At 40.7% G+C, this 25220-nt stretch overlaps 1 protein-coding gene across 2 annotated transcripts in view; it reads left to right on the forward strand.

Annotated features, from left to right (window-relative positions):
* The first annotated feature begins 3617 nt into the window (after positions 1–3617).
* fam131c (family with sequence similarity 131 member C) overlaps positions 3618–25220 on the forward strand; it is a 47339-nt gene continuing 25736 nt past the window's right edge. For both annotated transcript variants that reach the window (XM_061904773.1, XM_061904774.1), the window contains exons 1-2: positions 3618–3829; positions 8986–9041. In XM_061904773.1, coding sequence (XP_061760757.1) covers positions 3799–3829; positions 8986–9041 — 87 coding nt within the window. In that variant the 5' untranslated portion in view covers positions 3618–3798. The remainder of the gene's footprint in view (positions 3830–8985; positions 9042–25220) is intronic.

Consider the following 25220-nt stretch of genomic DNA (forward strand, 5'->3'; position numbering starts at 1 on the left):
TGTGTGTGTGTGTGTGTGTGTGTGTGTGTGTGTGTGTGTGTGTGTGTGTCTGTGATATACACATATACCTATAGACAGATACGATTGTATATACGGCGGATACTGCCCTCCAAAATAGTTTCTCTCGTTTTGAGGAAATAACATTAGAAGAATTGTTACAACGTCTAAATGGAATAAAACAAACAACATGTTTACTTGACGTGTGAGCTGTAAGTTTGATCATTTTGGGGTTTTTTTGTACAGTGGTTGTGAGTTCAAACCCCGGCTGAGTCATACCAAAGATTATAAAAATGGGACCCTGGTTTTTTCTCTAGTGACTCAAAGCGCTTTACATAGTGAAACCCAATGTCTAATTTTTACATTTAAACCAAAGTGGGTGGCACTGGGAGCAGGTGGGTAAAGTGTCTTGCCCAAGGACACAACGGCAGTGACTAGGATGGCGGAAGCGGGAATCGAACCTGCAACCCTCAAGTTGCTGGCACGGCCACTCTACCAACCGAGCTACCAACTGAATCAGGTGCGTGACATGTCAGGTGAAAACTAATGAGTTGTCATGGTGACAAAAACAAACAAGAAGTGAAGTGAATTATATTTATTTAGCGCTTTTTCTCTAGTGACTCAAAGCGCTTTACATAGTGAAACCCAATGTCTAATTTTTACATTTAAACCAGCGTGGGTGGCACTGGGAGCAGGTGAGTAAAGTGTCTTGCCCAAGGACACAACGGCAGTGATTAGGATGGGGGAAGCGGGAATCGAACCTGCAACCCTGAAGTTGTTGGCACGGCCACTCTACCAACCGAGCTACCAACTGAATCAGGTGCGTGACATGTCAGGTGAAAACTAATGAGTTGTCATGGTGACAAAAACAAACAAGAAGTGAAATGAATTATATTTATATAGCGTTTTTTCTCTAGTGACTCAAAGCGCTTTACATAGTGAAACCCAATATATAATTTTTACATTTAAACCAGTGTGGGTGGCACTGGGAGCAGGTGGGTCAAGTGTCTTGCCCAAGGACACAACGGCAGTAACTAGGATGGCACAAGCGGGAATCGAACCTGCAACCCTGAAGTTGCTGGCACGGCCACTCTACCAACCGAGCTACCAACTGAATCAGGTGCGTGACATGTCAGGTGAAAACTAATGAGTTGTCATGGTGACAAAAACAAACAAGAAGTGAAGTGAATTATATTTATATAGCGCTTTTTCTCTAGTGACTCAAAACGCTTTACATAGTGAAACCCAATGTCTAATTTTTACATTTAAACCAGCGTGGGTGGCACTGGGAGCAGGTGGGTCAAGTGTCTTGCCCAAGGACACAACGGCAGTGACTAGGATGGCACGGCCGCTTTAACAACCGAGCTACCAACTGAATCAGGTGCGTGACATGTCAGGTGAAAACTAATGAGTTGTCATGGTGACAAAAACAAACAAGAAGTGAAATGAATTATATTTATATAGCGTTTTTTCTCTAGTGACTCAAAGCGCTTTACATAGTGAAACCCAATATATAATTTTTACATTTAAACCAGTGTGGGTGGCACTGGGAGCAGGTGGGTAAAGTGTCTTGCCCAAGGACACAACGGCAGTAACTAGGATGGCACAAGCGGGAATCGAACCTGCAACCCTGAAGTTGCTGGCACGGCCACTCTACCAACCGAGGTACCAACTGAATCAGGTGCGTGACATGTCAGGTGAAAACTAATGAGTTGTCATGGTGACAAAAACAAACAAGAAGTGAAGCGAATTATATTTATATAGCGTTTTTTTCTCTAGTGACTCAAAGCGCTTTACATAGTGAAACCCAATGTCTAATTTTTACATTTAAACCAGCGTGGGTGGCACTGGGAGCAGGTGAGTAAAGTGTCTTGCCCAAGGACACAACGGCAGTGACTAGGATGGCGGAAGCGGGGATCGAACCTGCAACACTCAAGTTGCTGGCACGGCCACTCTTCCAACCGAGGTACCAACTGAATCAGGTGCGTGACATGTCAGGTGAAAACTAATGAGTTGTCATGGTGACAAAAACAAACAAGAAGTGAAGTGAATTATATTTATATAGCGCTTTTTCTCTAGTGACTCAAAGCGCTTTACATAGTGAAACCCAATGTCTAATTTTTACATTTAAACCAGCGTGGGTGGCACTGGGAGCAGGTGAGTAAAGTGTCTTGCCCAAGGACACAACGGCAGTGACTAGGATGGCACGGCCGCTTTAACAACCGAGCTATACCGCCCAAGTGTGCTCAATGAGTCCAAAACCAAACAGAACGTGGCCACAAAACGGCATAGCTCGGTTGGTAGAGTGGCCGTGCCAGCAACTTGAGGGTTGCAGGTTCGATTCCTGCTTGTGCCATCCTAGTTACTGCCGTTGTGTCCTTGGGCAAGACACTTTACCCACCTGCTCCCAGTGCCACCCACACTGGTTTAAATGTAACTTAGATATCGGGTGTCACTATGTAAAAGCGCTTTGAGTCACTTGAGAAAAGCGCTATATAAATATAATTCACTTCACTTCACAAAACATGACAGTGTGTTGATATTGGGTTTTCTTTCATGAGGTTTGCATCCTGGGAGGAACCAAAGTCATTTAGGACTTTTTGCTTTACAAGAAGTAGGAAAAAAATGCCAAAAAACTAAACATAAGCCCGCTTTGTTGCTTTTGAGCTGGCAAAGATTTTGCTGTGTTATTTCATCCATCCATCCATCATCTTCCGCTTATCCGAGGTCGGGTCGCGGGGGCAGCAGCCTAAGCAGTTAAGCCCAGACTTCCCTATCTCCAGCCACTTCATCTAGCTCTTCCCGGGGGATCCCGAGGCGTTCCCAGGCCAGCCGGGAGACATAGTCTTTCCAACGTGTCCTGGGTCTTCCCCGTGGCCTCCTACCAGCTGGACGTGCCCTAAACACCTCCCTAGGGAGGCGTTCGGGTGGCATCCTGACCAGATGCCCGAACCACCTCATCTGGCTCCTCTCGATGTGGAGGAGCAGCGGCTTTACGTTGAGCTCCTCCCGGATGGCAGAGCTTCTCACCCTATCTCTAAGGGAGAGCCCCGCCACACGGCGGAGGAAACTCATTTCGGCCGCTTGTACCCGTGATCTTATCCTTTCGGTCATGACCCAAAGCTCATGACCATAGGTGAGGATGGGAACGTAGATCGACCGGTAAATTGAGAGCTTTGCCTTCCGGCTCAGCTCCTTCTTCACCACAACGGATCGATACAACGTCCGCATTACTGAAGACGCCGCACCGATCCGCCTGTCGATCTCACGATCCACTCTTCCCTCACTCGTGAACAAGACTCCTAGGTACTTGAACTCCTCCACTTGGGGCAGGGTCTCCTCCCCAACCCGGAGATGGCACTCCACCCTTTTCCGGGCGAGAACCATGGACTCGGACTTGGAGGTGCTGATTCTCATTCCGGTCGCTGTGTTATTTGTGTAAAAAAAAAAAAAAAAAAGGATTATGTTGCACACACTTTTCACAGCCTTTCCCTCCTTGTGAGAAGAGGAGGACAATCGTGATGTAGAGGGGAGGGGATTTGTTGGAGACGTCACCAAATGTGCATTCATACTTTCCCCCCCCCCATTTTCTGCCCCTCTCTCTCAGAGAAAAGCACCAGCCAGCCGGCAGCTCATGTTTCTTTCACACTTACGTACCGCCGCCACCTTTAGCGTCGTCTGGTCATCCCTTCTCTCTGCTGACATACTTCTTCTTCTTCAACTCCTGCCTGTCTCTCCCTCTCGATGTGATCCAGCTCCGTCACCATGGGGACCAGATAACCGCCGGGCTCTGCAGGAACCATGGGGGGCTGCCTGTGCACAGGTCACAAAGGTCAGTGGCGGGGTGCGTGCGTGTCCTTGTACAGGTGTGGATGCGGGACTGGAAAAGTTAAGAGCGCCGCTCATCATGTCATCCCCGGGACACTGATTGACATCGCTGACATCTCCAATGCGGAGCTGGAGAGTCTACACCCCCCACCCAAATACAATCTGACAGGCTTATTCATGACCTGAATCTATCATGGAAAAATGATGAGTGGGAAAGCAAACCAATCCATGCCAAAAACTTATTTGCTCCCGTTTTCCAGGCAGGGTTGTGCCAGATTGATAAAGGCTTTTGTGAGCAAATGGCTTCACGGTATGATAATTCCATGTAAAGCTCATCTTATTTGCATTCTGATATTGCATGCTTGGACGGCACTGAGAGGAGGTGATGTTTACTGACAACATTCTCGCCCATGCATTTGCCGTCCATTGTTAATGTTAGATCTGCTTCTTTTATACATTTTTCAACTTATTATTTGCTCTTATGAAATATTTATGAGTCTAAAACTGTGATGCACTCGGAAAACATTCATGTATGTGAGAAACTAGCAGACAAATGGATAAGACAGCAGGGGTGTGTTTGTGCATGCATGTGAGAGAAGAGATGGTGGGATTTAACGGCGCAAGGACAAAATGTGAAACAAATATCATCGAATGAAGGACAGAATAATTTAATTGCAACAATTATTGGATGATTATCTTATTTGTATTTATAATTATTCCATTACATATAGTTTATTATTATCATCCTCATCATATTTAAATTACTACTAGTAGTCCATCCATCCATCCATTTTCTACCGCTTATTCCCTTTTTGGGGTCGCGGGGGGATGCTGGCGCCTATCTCAGCTACAATCGGGCGGAAGGCGGGGTACACCCTGGACAAGTCGCCACCTCATCGCAGGGCCAACACAGATAGACAGACAACATTCACACTCACATTCACACACTAGGGCCAATTTAGTGTTGCCAATCAACCTATCCCCAGGTGCATGTCTTTGGAAGTGGGAGGAAGCCGGAGTACCCGGAGGGAACCCACGCATTCACGGGGAGAACATGCAAACTCCACACAGAAAGATCCCGAGCCTGGATTTGAACTGCAGGAACTTTGTATTGTGAGGCAGACGCACTAACCCCTCTTCCACCGTGAAGCCCTACTACTACTAGTAGTATTTGTGTTAATTACTATCCTTATTATTATGTATTTATTACTACCAGTAGTAGTATTTGTGTCAAACATAATCCTTATTATTACTATTACGTATTTAGTATTAATCATAGTTGTAATTTTGGTAATTGTCATTATGTGTGTTTTATGTTTCTTATTAGTAATAGTAATATTTGTGTTAATATTTTTATTATGTGTCTATTACTATCATTATTATGACTATTATGCATAGTAGTAGTAGTAGTAGTTCATTATTATTAATATTGTTTTATGTATTCATATTATTATTTTTAGTAGTAGTAGTATTTGTGTCAAACATCATCCTTATTATTACTATTCAGTATTTAGTATTAATCATAGTTGTAATTTTGGTAATTATTATAATGAGTGTTATTATAATTGTTTTATGTTTCTTATTAGTAATAGTAATATTTGTGTTAATATTTTTATTATGTCTATTACTATCATTATTATGACTATTATGCATAGTAGTAGTATTATTAATATTGTTTTATGTATTCATATTATTATTATTAGTAGTAGTAGTATTTGTGCTAATTATTATCCTTATGTGTTTATTATTAGTAGTAGTATTTTTTGTAATTACCATCATTATGTATGGAATCATAGTTATTTTATTATTATTTTTAGTATTTGTGGTAGAATTTGTGCTAATATTATCACCATTATTATTATGATTTTATCACTATCATTATTATTAATGTTATGCGTAGTAGTATTAGTATTAGTTCATAAATATTAAAATAGTTTTATGAATTAATTTTATTATTATTACTAGTAGTAGCATTTGTGTTAATTATTATCCTTATCTGTTTATTATTATTAGTAATATTTTTGGTAATTACCATTATTATGTTTGTAATCATAATAATTTTATCATTATTTTTAGTGTTCGTAGTAGTATTATGATTTTATTACTATTATAATTAGTACTACTATGCGTAGTAGTAGTAGTAGTATTTGTTAATTATTATTATTGTTGTTACTATGTAATTATTATTACTACTATTAGGAGTAGTGGTATTTGTGTTAATTATTATCATTAATCTGCGATGAGGTGGTGACTTGTCCAGGGTGTACCCCGCCTTCTGCCAGACTGTTGCTGAGAATAAGCGGTAGAAATGGATGGATGGATTATTAATAGTAATATTTGTGTTATTATTTTTATTATGTGTCTATTACCATCATTATTATTACTATTATGCATATTAGTAGTAGTATTAGTTCATTATTATTAATATTGTTTTATGTATTCATATTATTATTATTAGTAGTAGTAGTATTTGTGTTAATTATTATCCTTATGTGTTTATTATTATTAGTAGTAGTATTTTTTGTAATTACCATCATTATGTATGTAATCATAATTATTTTATTATTATTTGTAGTATTTGTAGTAGTATTTGTGCTAATATATTCATCATCATCATTATTATTATGATTTTATTACTATCATTATTATTAATGTCATGCGTAGTAGTATTAGTATTACTTCATTATTATTAAATGGTAGGATTTGTGTTAATTATTATCCTTATCTGTTTATTATTATTATTACTATTTTTGGTAATTACTATTTTTATGTATGTAATCATAATTATTTTTTTAGTATTATTATTAGTGTTCGTAGTAGTATTTGTGTTAATATTTTCATTATTATTATTATTATGATTTTATTACTATTATAATTAGTACTCCTATGCGTAGTAGTAGTAGTAGTAGTATTTGTTAATTATTATTATTGTTGTTATTTTATTAATTATTATTACTACTATTAGGAGTAGTGGTATTTGTGTTAATTATTATGATTATTCTGCGATGAGGTGGCGACTTGTCCAGGGTGTACACCGCCTTCCGCCAGATTGTTGCTGAGATAGGCTCCAGCGCCCCCCGCAACCCCAAAGGGAATAAGCGGTAGAAAATGGATGGATGGATTATTAATAGTAATATTTGTGTTATGATTGTTATTATGTGTCTATCACCATCATTATTATTACTATTATGCATATTAGTAGTAGTATTAGTTCATTATTATTAATATTGTTTTATGTATTCATATTATTATTATTATTATTAGTAGTAGTAGTAGTATTTGTGTTAATTATTATCCTTATGTGTTTATTATTAATAGTAGTATTTTTTGTAATTACCATCATTATGTATGTAATCATAATTATTTGATTATTATTTTGGTATTTGTAGTAGTATCTGTGCTAATATTATCATCATTATTAGTATGATTTTATTACTATCATTATTATTAATGTTATGCGTAGTAGTATTAGTTCATTATTATTAAAATTGTTTTAGGAATTCATGTTATTATTATTACTAGTAGTAGCATTTGTGTTAATTATTATCCTTTTCTGTTTATTATTATTATTAATATTTTTGGTATTTACCATTATTATGTATGTAATCATAATTGTTTTATTATTATTTTTAGTGTTCGTAGTAATCCATCCATCCATCCATTTTCTACCGCTTATTCCCTTTCGGGGTCGCGGGGGGCGCTGGCGCCTTTCTCAGCTACAATCGGGCGGAAGGCGGGGTACACCCTGGACAAGTCGCCACCTCATCACAGGGCCAACACAGATAGACAGACCACATTCACACTCACATTCACACACTAGGGCCAATTTAGTGTTGCCAATCGTGTTAATATCATTATTATTATTATAATTTTATTACTATTATAATTAGTACTACTATGCGTAGTAGTAGTAGTAGTATTTGTTAATTATTATTATTGTTGTTATTATGTATTTATTATTACTACTATTAGGAGTAGTGGTATTTGTGTTCATTATTATCATTATTCTGCGATGAGGTGGCGACTTGTCCAGGGTGTACATCGCCTTCCACCAGATTGTAGCTGAGATAGGCTCCACCGCCCCTCGCGACCCCAAAGGGAATAAGCGGTAGAAAATGGATGGATGAATGGATTATCATTATTGTTATTATGTATTAATTGCTATTATTATTTAATGGAGCTGTGGTAGTAGTAGTATGTGTTAAATATCATTAATGCCATTATGTAATTATTATTTTTCTGAATTACTTTACAGTTAAGTTTTGCAGGAACCCAACGCCATAAAAACGTGTGCTTTTGCAGTATTTATTTTTTTTATTAAAACAGCAAAAACACAATAAAGCAAATGCAATTGTACTGTATACAATGTAACATATCATATGTGCAGTAAAAATTATAATGATAAACAAAAATTTGTGGAAAGGTAAAAATTGAATAGTGTATGTTTCATACACTATTCTACCGAGGATGTCGTAGTGGTTTGTGTTGTGGTTTGTGCAGCCCTTTGAGACACTAGTGATTTAGGGCTATATAAGTAAACATTGATTGATTGATTGATTACTGTACATCTTGATTTGATACATTGTATTTATATTTAAATGCGTCTTAAAGACTGAAATGCAAAGTACAAAAACATGTGATCACTAAAAAAAGGACAACCCTAAAAAAACAATGTCAAATATAGCTTATATGTGATTATGATGTAGAGAGAATGTGTACTTGGGACTGTCTTCAGACTTTAGTCAATTTAAGGTTATCACACACCTCCTGTTGCTGGCGCGTTGCCATAGCAACAGCCAATTGTTTGATCCCACCTCTCAGGAGAAGCCCTCAGTGTGTGTGTGTGTGTGTGTGTGTGTGTGTCTGCCCGCTGACCTTTTTAACGGTGTTAATTCCCATTTGCTTTTGTCATTGGTATGCGCCTCATCATCACCATCAGTTACAAATGAAGTTGGCAGCGAGGTCCAAAGCCAAGCCGTGCATGCCAAGGAGCTCCACTTTAATCAGTGTTTGAGGAGATTCTGCGCTCTCTCTCGTCTCGTCTAAAGTGGGCGTCCCTCCACCGCTGGCCCTGCAAATAAACACAATGTGCACTGTGCTATGAAGGTCTTGAAGATAGCAGAAAGGTAACAGCAGTGTTTGCATGTGATTTCCCCGCAGAGCTCCACTATCCCATGACGGTGCTGCACGACGCTCAGCCTGCAGCCTCCAACAAGGTCAGTCAAGGGCAGTGTTGGGACTAACGTAATACAAAGTAACGTCGTTATTTTCGGCGGTAACTAGTAGTCAAACGCGTTATTTTTTTATATTCAGTAACTCAGTTACCGTTAATCCATGATGCATTACTGCGTTATTATAGGTTATCCATCCGTCTTCTTCCGCTTATCCGAGGTCGGGTCGCGGGGGCAGCAGCCTAAGCAGGGAAGCCCAGACTTCCCTCTCCCCAGCTCTAGGGATTCCTAGAGCCCCCAAAAAAGTCTGCGGGCTATAGAGCGTTTTCCGTTCGGGCTCCAGTACTCTGGAATGCCCTCCCGGTAAAAGTTCGAGATGCTACCTCAGTAGAAGCATTTAAGTCAACCAACCGAGCGGTTTAGCTCGGTTGGTAGAGCGGCTGTGCCAGCAACTTGAGGGTTGCAGGTTCAATTCCCGCTTCTGCCAACCCAGTCACTGCCGTTGTGTCCTTGGGCAAGACACTTGACCCACCTGCTCCCAGTGCCACCCACACTGGTTTGAATGTAACTTAGATATTGGGTTTCACTCTGTAAAGTGCTTTGAGTCACTAGAGAAAAAGCGCTATATAAATATAATTCACTTCACTTCACCTTAAAACTCATCTGTATACTCTAGCCTTTAAATAGACCTCCTTTTTAGACCAGTTGATCTGCCGCTTCTTTTCTTTCTCTTATGTCCCCCCCTCCCTTGTGGAGGGGGTCCGGTCCGATGACCATGGATGAAGTACTGGCTGTCCAGAGTCGAGACCCATGATGGACCGCTCGCCTGTATCGATTGGGGACATCTCTACGCTGCTGATCCGCCTCCGCTTGAGATGGTCTCCTGTGGACGGGACTCTCGCTGCTGTCTTGGATCCGCTTTGAACTGAACTCTCGCGGCTGTGTTGAAGCCACTATGGCTTGAACTTTCACAGTATCATGTTAGACCCGCTCGACATCCATTGCTTTCGGTCCCCTAGAAGGGGGTGGGGGTTGCCCACATCTGAGGTCCTCTCCAAGGTTTCTCATAGTCCGCATTGTCACTGGCGTCCCACTGGATGTGAATTCTCCCTGCCCACTGGGTGTGAGTTTTCCTTGCCCTTTTGTGGGTTCTTCCGAGGATGTTGTAGTCGTAATGATTTGTGCAGTCTTTTGAAACATTTGTGATTTGGGGCTATATAAATAAACATTGATTGATTGATTGACTTCATCTAGCTCTTCCCGGGGGATCCCGAGGCGTTCCCAGGCCAGCCGGGAGACATAGTCTTCCCAACGTGTCCTGGGTCTTCCCCGTGGCCTCCTACCGGTTGGACGTGCCCTAAACACCTCCCTAGGGAGGCGTTCGGGTGGCATCCTGACCAGATGCCCGAACCAACTCATCTGGCTCCTCTCGATGTGGAGGAGCAGCGGCTTTACTTTGAGTTCCTCCCGGATGGCAGAGCTTCTCACCCTATCTCTAAGGGAGAGCCCCGCCACACGGCGGAGGAAACTCATTTCGGCCGCTTGTACTCGTGATCTTATCCTTTCGGTCATGACCCAAAGCTCATGACCATAGGTGAGGATGGGAACGTAGATCGACCGGTAAATTGAGAGCTTTGCCTTCCGGCTCAGCTCTTTCTTCACCACAACGGATCGGTACAACGTCCGCATTACTGAAGACGCCGCACCGATCCGCCTGTCGATCTCACGATCCACTCTTCCCTCACTCGTGAACAAGACTCCTAGGTACTTGAACTCCTCCACTTGGGGCAGGGTCTCCTCCCCAACCCGGAGATGGCACTCCACCCTTTTCCGGGAGAGAACCATGGACTCGGATTTGGAGGTGCTGATTCTCATTCCGGTCGCTTCACACTCGGCTGCGAACCGATCCAGCGAGAGCTGAAGATCCTGGCCAGATGAAGCCATCAGGACCACATCATCTGCAAAAAGCAGAGACCTAATCCTGCGGTTACCAAACCGGATCCCCTCAATGCCTTGACTGCGCCTAGAAATTCTGTCCATAAAAGTTATGAACAGAATCGGTGACAAAGAGCAGCCTTGGCGGAGTCCAACCCTCACTGGAAACGTGTCCGACTTACTGCCAGCAATGCGGACCAAGCTCTGACACTGATCATACAGGGAGCGGACTGCCACAATAAGACAGTCCGGTACCCCATACTCACTGAGCATGTTATTATAGGTTATTTTTTCTTATATAATATCGAATAGAAACTGAGAAGATCTGAGTGTGTTTTATTGCTGCGATGTCGTTTTTCTGAATGTTGCTGTGTCACAAGGAAGAGGCGCGTGTGTGTGTGTGTGTGTGTGGTGGGACGTGTCCTTGTTTACTAACACAGTGTTTTTCAACCTTTTTTGAGCCAAGGCACATTTTTTGCGTTGAAAAAAATCCGGAGGCGCACCTTTCAGTTGACAGTAAAAAGTCGTCGTTGGATATAAATAAATAAATGGGTTGTACTTGTATAGCGCTTTTCTACCTTCAAGGTACTCAAAGCGCTTTGACACTACTTCCACATTTACCCATTCACACACTGATGGAGGGAGCTGCCATGCAAGGCGCCAACCAGCAACCATCAGGAGCAAGGGTGAAGTGTCTATGACTTCAAAACCATGCATCTTGTCTCAAAGTAGGTGTACTGTCACAACCTGTCAGATCCCGTCACGACTCATGAGTTTTTTTTTACTGTTTTCTTGTGTGTAGTGTTTACTTGTATTGCGCTTCTATTTTGGTGGCTTTTTCTCTTTTTTGGGTATTTTCCTGTAGCAGTTTCATGTCTTCCTTTGAGAGATATTTCCCGCATCTACTTTTTTTTTAGCACTCAGGAATGTTTCAGTTGTTTTTATCCTTCTTTGTGGGGACAATGTTGATTGCCATGTCTTTGCTCCACAGTAAGTCTTTGCTGTCGTCCAGCATTCTGTTTTTGTTTACATTATAGCCAGTTCAGTTTTAGTTTTGTTCTGCATAGCCTTCCCTAAGATTCAATGTGTCAGGCTTTCCCCTGACAGTTTGTCTATGTTTTAGTTTTTTCCTCTGTATTTGTCTGTTTCCTCTGTGTATAGTATTTCCTGTCCTTAGTTCCTGTCTAGTGCTCTTATTTTGCTTCAGCTTCCTGTTTGTCTCCCTGTGTCCTGTTTTCACTCAGCTGCGGCTAATTGGCATCTGGTCACACCTGATGTCGATCGGCCAGCTCCTATTTTACCTGATTTGTTCCTCCAGTCAGTGCTGGATCAGTGTATTGTCGTTGCCTCATGTCACTCGTGTCTTTGCTACCTGTCGTGTCTGGCATCATTTCAGCTATTACCTGTTGTGCTACATCTTGTCCTGGTTGTCGTAGCGGTAAGCTGTTTTTGTTAGCCATTAGCTATTTCCAGTTTTTCTGTTTGTTATCCTCTGGCTTCCATGCTAAATTTCCTTTTTGTTTTTCTAGCTCCCAGTGCTAGCTCTCTTAGTTTGTTATTCCGCCCACATGCGTGCTTTTTGTTTGTTCTTGTGTAGTTTTAATTAAATTAAGTTTTCATATACCATGCCTGCCTCCATCTCTACATTACGGGGTTCGACAACAGCAAATAACTGTGACACAATGCCTTGTCTTATGGGCACTCACCTTTTGTTTATTTTTAGCATTAGACACAATTTTACCTGCACCCTGCCTCCTGCTGTTTCCGACATCTACAAAGCAAATAGTATCGGCTGCCACCTACTGATATTGAAGAGTACTACACGGTTACTCTGCCGAGCTCTAGACAACACAGTCACTCAACAACAAGACATAATTTGCACACTATAACTAATGGTTTGAAAAAAATATTTTGAACCCAAATAGGGGAAATTAGACCATCTCCCACGGCACACCGGACTGTATCTCACGGCACACTAGTGGTTGAAAAACACTGTATTAACTTGACATCACGGCGGAGCCAAAGCTGAGATATTCTCACTACTTTTCTCATGTCGAGCACAAAGAAAACAACAATTTAGTTAAACGTAAGCTATGTCTTGGATCAAAGATCCTATCTACTGCCCAAAACTGCAATTCAAATCTGCTGAAACAGCTACAAAAGCAACATGCTTCGACGAAGCGAGTAAAGAGAGACACACAGCGGCTGGATTTTAACGGAGGGATTGTTCGCCAGGACAACATTGCAGCGTGTGTGCTAGAAGACATGCAGGCTATTTCTACAGTGGAGTCACCCGCTTTCAGGCAGCTGGACACAGTGGACAGTGAGTATGTAAAAATGGAAAGCAAGCTAAAGAAAACACTCAAAACTCTGCCGCCGCTCCAGCACTGAGGGTACACACACTCTGTCAATTACCTTACATACTCTTTCATTCTAGACTTCTAGAGTGTTCTTCACATCACTCTAAATGTATAGACCAGGGGTCACCAACGCGGTGCCCGCTGGCACCAGGTAGCCCGTAAGGACCAGATGAGTCGCCCGCTGGCCTGTTCTAAAAATAGCTCAAATAGCAGCACTTACCAGTGAGATGCTTCTATTTTTTAAATTGTATTTATTTATTGCAGGCTGGTTTCGCTTTGCTCGACATTTTTAATTCTAAGAGGGACAAAACTCAAATAGAATTTGAAAATCCAAGAAAATATTTTAAAGACTTGGTCTTCACTTGTTTAAATAAATTAATTTATTGTTTTACTTTGCTTCTTATAACTTTCAGAAAGACAATTTTAGAGAAAAAATACAACCTTAAAAAGGATTTTAGGATTTTTAAACACATATACCTTTTTACCTTTTAAATTCCTTCCTCTTCTCTCCTGACAATTTAAATCAATGTTCAAGTAAATTTATTTTTTTATTGTAAAGAATAAAAAATCTTTTTTTATTTAATTCTTAATTTTAGCTTCTGTTTTTTCGACGAAAAATATTTGTAAAATATTTCTTCAAACTTATTACGATTAAAATTCCCAAAAATTATTCTGGCAAATCTAGAAAATCTGTAGAATAAAATTGTAATATTATTTCAAAGTCTTTTGAATTTCTTTTAAATTTTTTGTTCTGGAAAATCATAAAGAAATAATTATTTGTCTTTGTTAGAAATATAGCTTGGTGCAATTTGTTATATATTTAACAAAATGAACATTGGATTTTAACCTATTTAAAACATGTCATCAAAATTCTAAAATTTATCTTAATCAAGTAAAATTACTAATGATGTTCCATAAATTATTTTTTTAATATTTTGAAAAAGATTCGAATTAGCTAGTTTTTCTCTTCTTTTTTTCGGTTGAATTTTGAATTTCAAACAGTCGAAATTGAAGATAAACTATGTTTACAAATTTAATTTTCATTTTTTTCCTGTTTTGTCCTGTTTTAAAACGCTCAAGTGTTTTTTTTCATCATTTATTCTCTACAAAAAAACCTTCCATAAAAGGAAAAAAATTGTACGACGGAATGACAGACAGAAATACCCATTTATATATATATATATATATATATATATATATATATATATATATATATATACTGTATTTATATATATATATATATATATATATATATATATATATATATATATATATATGTATATATATAGATGTATTTACTGTATTAAAGGTCAATTGAGCAAACTGGCTATTTCTGGCAATTCATTTAAGTGTGTATCAAACTGGTAGCCCTTCGCAAAATCAGTACCCAAGAAGTAGCTCTTGGTTTCAAAAAGGTTGGTGACCACTGGTATAGACTATAAAGTTCACAAACATAAAGAGGGATCCTACTGGGCCAGGCCAATCTTTCAATCAATCAATCAATCAATGTTTATTTATATAGCCCCAAATCACAAATGTCTCAAAGGACTGCACAAATCATTACGACTACGACATCCTCGGAAGAACCCAAATAAGGGCAAGGAAAACTCACACCCAGTGGGCAGGGAGAATTCAAATCCAGTGGGACGCCAGTGACAATGCTGACTATGAGAAACCTTGGAGAGTACCTCAGATGTGGGCAACCCCCCCCCCCACCCCCCCCTCCTCTAGGGGACCGAAAGCAATGGATGTTGAGCGGGTCTAACATGATACTGTGAAAGTTCAATCCATAGTGGCTCCAACACAGCCGCGAGAGTTCAGTTCAAGCGGATCCAAGACAGCAGCGAGAGTCCCGTCCACAGGAAACCATCTCAAGCGGAGGCGGATCAGCAGTGTAAAGATGTCCCCAACCGATCTTTCCTTTTCTGTAAATTAAAACTGGGGAAATGCGTCGAGTGTTATGGGCTTCAGTACAGTGTTGATCTCATGAAGAGATGATTTTATTTCACAATTCCTTGAGAGAAAAAAATGCCTGGTTAGGCGTATGTATAGCAGTTTGTGTGCTGTATATAGTGACAGTACATATACTCATGTCATGTGTGCCTTCCTTGGATGAAGCCAGGTTTACAGCTATGTTGTGACATGTTGTTATTATTACTTATGTATGTTATGGTGCAGCTATTTAAAATAGTTTTGTCAATTTGTTCTGGCCCAAAATAAAATGGCCCTTTGAAACATATCTTTGTGTTTGTAGACCATAGTGCTTCGCAGAGTTCAGTGGTGCAAATGCATGTCAAAGTTGATCAACAGATTGTAATAACAGAGTGCAATAACAGTACTGAAAATAAGGCTAAAAGGGCATTAATGGGAGCATTACGTTTTTGGTGTAAGTAACTTAGATTAGATTAGATAGTACTTTATTTATTCCGTCAGGAGAGTTCCTTCAGGAAAATTACAATTTTCAGCACAATCCCATTCAAGATCAGACAAACATTACAGGGAGACAGAACAGGATCGCTGACGGGTCTGCCGGCTTCCAGCGCCCCTTACAAAAAAGATACTAACTGTGTTAGTATCTGAGTTACTTTTGAAATAAAGTAACTACTAACTAGTTACTGGTTTTCAGTAACTAACCGATGATTGGGCCGTGACACAAGGCATTGTTTTAGGTCTGCTCTTTTTCATGATTTGGGTATTCAACTGGTGGGTTCAGTTCAATGAACTTGAGACTCAAATTTTTGCACAAGGTCCTGAAAAACAGCACAGCACACCTGCAAAAGTCTGGTCCACTGGTCTTTAGCTTTCTGGAAATGTGGCCCCCAAAACAATTTTGTTGAATATCCCTGTTGTACGTATAGGAACGGGCCTCGTCCTATCATGGCATACTTGCCAACCTTGAGACCTCCGATTTCGGGAGGTGGGGGGCGTGGTTGGGGGCAGGGGGCGTGGTTGAAGGCGCGGTTATTTACAGCTATTGTGTGTGCAGTTGTGCACTGCACTTTCTAAAGTGGATGTTATTGTCACATATGCATGATTGATTGATTGATTGAAACTTTTATTAGTAGATTGCACACTACAGTACATATTCTGTACAATTGACCCACTAAATGGTAAAACCCGAATAAGTTTTTCAACATTTTTAAGTTGTGGTACAAATTTATACTATTAGCATAATACAGTCATCACACAAGTTAATCATCATAGTATATACATTGAATTATTTACATTATTTACAATCCGGGGGATGGGATGAGGAGCTTTGGTTGATATCAGTACTTCAGTCATCAACAATTGCATCAACAGAGAAATGGACATTGAAACAGTGTAGGTCTTGCTTAGTAGGATATGTACAGCCAGCAGAGAACATAGTGAGTTCAGATAGCATAAGAACAAGTATATACATTAGAAATACATTAGATTATTTACATTAGGTTACTTACAATCCGTGGTGATGGGATGTGAATGTAAGAGGATAAAGGGTTGAAGTTGCCTGGAGGTGTTGTGCTGGTGCATGTACAGTAGATGGCAGTATTGTCCTGTTTAAGAGTGTCACATGCTGTTTACGGCAGACAAACTGCCTTATGGTAGAATGGTAGACGTAAAAGTGACTGCTGTTGTTGTGTGTTGTTACCGCGCTGGGAGGACGTTAATGAAACTGCCTAACAATAAACCCACATAAGAAACCAAGAACTCGCCCTCGATCATTCTACAGTTATAAGACACGTCACTCAGGTCCTCATGGAGCTAGAGGGGGTGTGGCCTCCAGCTCCGCCTGAATTCCGGGAGATTTTCGGGAGAAAATTTGTCCCGGGAGGTTTTCGGGAGAGGCGCTGAATTTCGGGAGTCTCCCGGAAAATCCGGGAGGGTTGGCAAGTATGTATCATAGTGAAGCAGAATTCACCAAGCGTTGGATTGTTCACCCACTAATAGGGAACGTGAGCAGGGTTTAGACCAGACCTTGGCAAATTCAGGCCCGGGGGCCAGATGCGACCCGCTAAGCTTTTCAATCTAGCCCAGCCGGAAATTTACAAATAATTTTTTTAGATCTTTAAGATAGAAAGTGTAGCTGCCATCATGATGTGCAGTGATGTTTTCTAATGACCGTAAGTGTTGAACTATAACAAAGTATTTTAATGGTTGGAATCTGCGCTTTCCAATGGTATACTAGTTACTATGGTAATATAATTAGTTACTATGGTAATCTAATTAGTTACTATGATAATCTAATTAGTTACTATTATAATCTAATTAATTATGATGGTAATGTAAGTCACAGCAGCTCAGATGAGGCACCAAGCAGTGTGGGTGGGGAACGTTTCCACAGAGTCTTCCCAGAGCGGCCTGAAATGCAAGTGTCAGGGACAGAAGCGGAAGGAGATTTTTACAATAAAGTTCTACAAGAAAAGTGATATTATATCAGATTGTAAGTGTTTTTTTGTTTTTTTTACTCTTCGCGTTCATATTTCCCCGTGTTTGTTGGATTTTTGTTGTGTTTCGCTTGATTGTACATAATGTGGATGGAGAGTGGGTGGGCTTCACGGTGGGAGAGGGGTTAGTGCGTCTGCCTCACAATATGAAGTTCCTGCAGTCCTGGGTTCAAATCCAGGCTCGGGATCTTTCTGTGTGGAGTTTGCATGTTCTCCCCGTGAATGCGTGGGTTCCCTCCGGGTACTCCGGCTTCCTCCCACTTCCAAAGACATGCACCTGGGGATAGGTTGATTGGCAACACTAAATTGGCCCTAGTGTGTGAATGTGAGTGTGAATGTTGTCTATCTGTGTTGGCCCTGCGATGAGGTGGCGACTTGTCCAGGGTGTACCCCGCCTTCCGCCCGATTGTAGCTGAGATAGGCACCAGCGCCCCCCGCGACCCCATAAGGGACAAGCGGTAGGAAATGGATGGATGGATGGAGAGTGGGTGTGACGTTCGTGTGTTGTCAATATTCAGTGTTTTATCGGTCATAGTTAATAATGTAAATCCCACATTCTTTATATTCGTGTATATTCTGGGTGTCTCATTCAGTAGAACATGTAAAATTCCATTCCGTTTCCTAAGGCGGTCTGTCATAACGTTTTTAGCATTCAATCAGACATTCAGACATTCAATCAGACATTATTGTGAGGTGTTGTACAAACCCCGTTTCCATATGAGTTGGGAAATTGTGTTAGATGTAAATATAAACAGAATACAATGATTTGCCAATCATTTTCAACCCATATTCAGTTGAATATGCTACAAAGACAACATATTTGATGTTCAAACTGATAAGCATTTTTTTTGTGCAAATAATCATTAACTTTAGAATTTGATCCCAGCAACACGTGACAAAGAAGTTGGGAAGGGTGGCAATAAATACTGATAAAGTTGAGGAATGCTCATCAAACACTTATATGAGGCATCCCACAGGTATGGGAACAGGTGGGTGCCATGATTGTGTATGAAAACAGCTTCCCAAAAAATGCTCAGTCTTTCACAAGAAAGGATGGGGCGAGGTACACCCCTTTGTCCACAACAGCGTGAGCAAATAGTCAAACAGTTTAAGAACAACGTTTCTCAAAGTGCAATTGCAAGAAAATTAGGGATTTCAACATCTACGGTCCATAATATCATTTAAAGGTTAAGAGAATCTGGAGAAATCACTCCACGTAAGCGGCATGGCCGGAAACCAACATTGAATGATCCCTCAGACGGCACTGTATAAAAAACTGACATCAATCTCTAAAGGATATCACCACATAGGCTCAGGAACACTTCAGAAAACCACTGTCACTAAATACAGTTTGTCGCTGCATCTGTAAGTGCAAGTTAATGCTCTACTATGCAAAGCGAAAGCCATTTATCAACAACATCCAGAAACGCCGCCGGCTTCTCTGGGGCCGAGATCATCTAAGATGGACTGATGCAAAGTGGAAAAGTGTTCTGTGGTCTGACCTGAGTCCACATTTCGAATTGTTTTTGGAAATATTCAGCATCTTGTCATCCGGACCAAAGGCGAAGCGAACCATCCAGACTGTTATCGGCGCAAAGTTCAAAAGCCAGCATCTGTGATGGTATGGGGGATTAGTGCCCAAGGCATGGGTAACTTACACATCTGTGAAGGCACCATTAATGCTGAAAGGTACATACAGGTTTTGGAATAACATATGCTTCCATCCAAGCGCCGCCTTTTTCATTGACGCCCCATGCTTATTTCAGGAAGACAATGCAAAGCCACATTCAGCACATGTTACAATAGCATGGCTTCGTAAAAAAGAGTGTGGGTACTTTCCTGGCCCGCCTGCAGTCCAGACCTGTGTGGCGCATTATGAAGCGTAAAATACGACAGCGGAGACCCCGGACTTTTGAACGACTGAAGCTCTACATAAAACAAGAATGGGAAAGAATTCCACTTTCAAAGCTTCAACAATTACTTTCCTCAGTTCCCAAACGTTTATTGAGTGCTTTTAAAAGAAAAGGTGATGTAACACAGCGGTGAACATGCCCTTTCCCAACTACTTTGGCACGTGTTGCAGCCATGAAATTCTAAGTTAATTATTATTTGCAAAAAAAAAAAAATTTATGAGTTTGAACATCAAATATCTTGTTTTTGTAGTGCATTCAACTGAATATGGGTTGAAAAGGATTTGCAAATCATTGTATTCCGTTTATATTTACGTCTAACACAATTTCCCAACTCATATGGAAACGGGGTATGTATTAATGTTCCTAAAAATAGGACCCGAACACAGACATATTGTACAGCAGATTATCACAGCTCATATATATATACATAGATAAATAGATATACCGTTCCCCAGACACATTTTCTTCTCTAAATGTAGCCCCCGAGTCAAAATAATTGCCCAGGCCTGGTTTAGACCGTCGTGAGACAGGTTAGTTTTACCCTACTGCTGATGTGTTGTTGCAATCGTTGTATTGCAACAAAGCGGGAGGAGGAGGTTAAAATGTCAATGCACATATCTGCCAATGTGTTCCTCTACACAACAGCAGCATGCTCGTGTGTTTATCGTATTTCAGGCCCCAGTATGCTTTTTTTCCTGCGCCACCACTTAAATAGCCTTTCTGACTGTCAGTCAAAACAAGGGAAGATGTCCCAAAACTTTTGTTTGAAGAAAAGAGCCTCCTCTACCTTCTGGCAATCCTTTCTACTTGCACCACCTTGTAAAAAAAAAAAACCTGAAAAATGGTGAACAAAAAGAAATCAATGTCAGTCACGCAGTGTCCTTGCCTGTATCGACTGCATCTATTTTGGTGGGGTTTTACACGGAAGATCTACCTTTAGCATGCAGGTGTGGGTGCTGCAAGAAACAAAAACAACAACGTAAGCGGGTGCTGTTATTGTCGATTTCTTCTGCAGAACACAAAGGTGGCGAGTTGGTGCGCTGGATTCATGCACGTGCTTCAGATGAAAGATAACTGCACCTCATCCTCCACCTGCAGCACAGAGAGACAAAGTTCACCTGATAAAAATAGACTTGCTGGTGTTTAAAATGTCACGTTCTTCTACAAACCCCGTTTCCATACGAGTTGGGAAATTGTGTAAGATGTAAATATAAACAGAATACAATGATTTGCAAATCCTTTTCAACCCATATTCAGTTGAATGCACTACAAAGACAAGATATTTGATGTTCAAACTCATAAACTTTATTTTGTATAGAGTACGGAGGGTACATTGTACATAGAGTATAGAGTGTACACTGTTCTCTTCCACACCTTTATTTGCACCTCTATATTTTTTATATATTCATACTTTGTTTTCATCGCACTGTATAGAATCGCCTCAATCTCGTTACCCTGCGTAATGACAATGAAGCTGATTCTAATTCTGATTCTGACTAATGCACCCCCATACCATCACAGATGCTAGCTTTTGAACTTTGCGTGGATAACAGTCTGGATGGTTTGCTTCCCCTTTGGTCCGGATGAAACGATGTCGAATATTTCCAAAAATAATGTGAAATGTGGACTTGTCAGACCACAGAACACTTTTCCACTTTGCATCAGTCCATCTTAGATGATCTCGGGCCCAGAGAAGCCGCCGGCGTTTCTGGATGTTGTTGATAAATGGCTTTCGCTTTGCGTAGTAGAGCTTTAACTTGCAACAAACTGTATTTAGCGACAGTGGTTTTCTGAAGTGTTCCTGAGCCCATGTGGTGATATCCTTTAGAGATTGATGTCGGTTTTTGATACAGTGCCGTCTGAGGGATCGAAGGTCACGGGCATTCAATGTTGGTTTCCGGCCGTACCGCTTACCTGAAGTAATTTTTCCAGATTTTCTGAAACTTTTCATGATATTATGGACCGTAGATGTTGAAATCCCTAAATTACTTTCAATTGCACTTTGAGAAACGTTGTTTTTAAACTGTTTGACTATTTGCTCACGCAGTTGTGGACAAAGGGGTGTACCTCACCCAATCCTTTCTTGTGAAAGACTGAGCATTTTTTGGGAAGCTGTTTTTCTACTCAATCATGGCACCCACCTGTTCCCAATTAGCCTGCACACCTGTGGGATGTTCCAAATAAGTGTTTGATGGGCATTCCTCAACTTTATCAGTATTTATTGCCACCTTTCCCAACTACTTTGTCACGTGTTGCTGGGATAAAATTCTAAAGTTAATGATTATTTGCACAAAAAAAATTGTTTATCAGTTTGAACATCACATATGTTGTCTTTGTAGCATATTCAACTGAATATGGGTTGAAAATGATTTGCAAATCATTGTATTCCGTTTATATTTACATCTAACACAATTTTCCAACTCATATGAAAACGGAGTTTGTATATCAGGGGCCTCAGACATGCGGCCCGTGGACCACAGACGTTATTTTGCGGCCCCACCTTAATATGAAAGCTTAATGTTAGAGCGGCCTGCGAGTTTTATATGAATGGCGCTTGACAGTGTTGTGTTATTTGGGTCTTTCAACGTTCTGGGTTGCCTACCCCTGCATTGGTGGAAAAGCAGCAAATAGATGGATAGTACTTTATTGATTCCCTCAGGAGAGTTTTTTCAGGAAAATCAAAAAAAAGTGAAAGCGACAGAAACGTTGCCATGGAGACGTAGGTTTTCTTACGTGCCTGGCTGCAGTCACACCGCGACACCTGTCCGTCGGTAAAAAACAGTCCCCAATAACCTGGACCAATTCAAGGTTCAAGGTTCAAGTTTTATTTGTCACATGCAGACTACACCACATGCTCTTCGGATTTCGTGTACATTGGGTTCCAAACACTAGTTCCAGAATCCAATACACTAAATACAAAGAAATACAACAATTGAATAGCTCTGTTGTACATTAATTACAAGACAGTTAAGTTGCACAATAAGTCACAGAAGTTATGGTAGAAGTATCAGTACAAGTAGAAGTACAGTAGTCAAATACAGTACCACTGCAAGATCAAATAGTCTAACAGTATGTACAGTAGAGGAAGGAACAAATATGACGGTGTTGACAGTTGAGTAGTGACAGTAGTATGAACAAAGGTAATGGAACAGTATGACTTCTTTATACTCTTGTTTTTACATTATTTACAATCATTGAATGAAAATTCTTGTAGTCCGGTAGTTACAGTGGTAAGTAAAGTTGTTTTGCATTATTTTTGACATTATTTACAGTCATTGAATGAAGAGTATTGTAGTCCGGTAATTACAGTGGTAAGTAAAGTCATTCTTGTGCTTGCGGTTTTGTGTAATTGTGATGAGCGTTAATCAGCGGTGCAGTTGAGCAGTCTGATGGCTTGGGGATAGAAGCTCCTCCTGAGTCTCTCCGTGTTGGCCTTGAGAATCCTGTAGCGCTTGCCTGACTGCAGCAGTGAGAAGAGGCAGTTGCTTGGGTGGCTAGAGTCCCTCACAATCCTCTTGGCCTTGGATCTACACCACCTGGTGTACATGTTGCAGATGGTGTGCTCGGCTGATCTGGTCACTCTCTGCAGTCTGTTGTGGTCGTGTGCGGTGCTATTCCCATACCAGGAGGTGATGTTTCCAGTCATACTCTCTGTTGTGCATGAGTAGAAGTTTCTGAAGATCTTGTGGTTTAGCTTAAACTTCCTCAGACAAACCGTTATTTTTAATTTTTTTATTGTTTAATGTTCATTGCCTCACACCATGAACACTACATATATTTCTATATGACGCCGGATAACAATCCGGGAGCCGTCACTTTTTTGCGCTCGCTATCTCTGTACTTTCCCGGCTATTATCCGCCGACCGCCATGTTGCGGTAGGGAGGAAATGCGGAACGACGCACATTGCGGAAATAACATTATTCTCCGTGCGTCGGCTAAATACAAATGTATTAATATGATCACTTGTGTTTTGCTGTTAGTGTTGGCGGTGGCAGAGGGGTTAGTGCGTCTGCCTCACAATACGAAGTTCCTGCAGTCCTGGGTTCAAATCCAGGCTCGGAATCTTTCTGTGTGGAGTTTGCATGTTCTCCCCGTGAATGCGTGGGTTCCCTCCGGGTACTCCGGCTTCCTCCCACTTCCAAAGACATGCACCTGGGGATAGGTTGATTGGCAACACTAAATTGGCCCTAGTGTGTGAATGTGAGTGTGAATGTTGTCTGTCTATCTGTGTTGGCCCTGCGATGAGGTGGCGACTTGTCCAGGTTGTACCCCGCCTTCCGCCCGACTGTAGCTGAGATAGGCGCCAGCGCCCCCCCGCAACCCCGAAAGGGAATAAGCGGTAGAAATGGATGGATGTTAGTGTTGCACTCCGTTTAGTTCCTGTTTATGCACCTCTGAGTTTGTTACCATAGCAACTTATTACTTTCACCTGCCGCTTGTGTTCCTGCCGCACACCTGTTTGTCATCACTGACATTACTATTTAAGCCTGCCTTTGCCAGTTAGTCGGGTGGGCTTTTTTGTTTTTGCATCATACGACTGCCACGTAAGTTGTTGTCTCCTAGCCCCTGATACATATATATATATATATATGTATATATATATATATATACATATATATATATATATATATATATATATATATATATATATATATATATATATATATATATATACACATATACATATATATACATATATATATATATATATATATATATATACATACACATATATTTACATATATATGCGACTTGTCCAGGGTGTACCCTGCCTTCCGCCCGATTGTAGCTGAGATAGGCGCCAGCGCCCCCCGTAACCCCGAAAGGGAATAAGCGGTAGAAAATGGATGGATGGATGGATATATATATATATATATATATATTGCGCTCTACCACGGTATCGAGCACTATTCTCTGGATAATCCAATCAAGACATATATATATATATATATATATATATATATATATATATATATATATATATATATATATATATATATTTTGGCCAAAGGGGTTGCATTTCAATTTCTTACACACACTTGTTATTTCATATGTTGACCAGAGGGGCATCACTTTTAAAACAGACAAACAGTCAATTTGAAAAATCCCTCCTTTTTGGGACCACCCTCATTTTGAGAGATTTCACCACCAGGGGTGCAAATGAGATATTCTCTATTAGGTTTGGGGTCCTAACTTGTTCACCGGTCCTCATATGAAATGTGCTTTTCCTTGTTGATGTCTCAAGAAGGGTAGAAATACAAGAACACACACATGCATGCGCGCGCGCACACACACACACACACACACACACACACACACACACGTACACACGACAACAAAGCAAGGAGCTGTGCTTCACTACGACTTTCACCTGCCGCTTGTGTTCCTGATGCACACCTGTTTGTCATCACTGACACTACTATTTAAGCTTGCCTTTGCCAGTTAGTCGGGCGGGCTTCTTTGTTTTTGCATCACACGACTGCCACGTAAGTTTGTCTTGTCTCCTAGCCCCTGATAATTGTCACAGTCCGTACTAAGTGTTAGCCTTAGCTTCTGGTGCGCTCGGCATCCCATCCAGTCGGTTTGTT

This window comes from Nerophis ophidion, linkage group LG06, assembly GCF_033978795.1.
Source record: "Nerophis ophidion isolate RoL-2023_Sa linkage group LG06, RoL_Noph_v1.0, whole genome shotgun sequence".
Taxonomy (NCBI): Eukaryota; Metazoa; Chordata; class Actinopteri; order Syngnathiformes; family Syngnathidae; genus Nerophis; species Nerophis ophidion.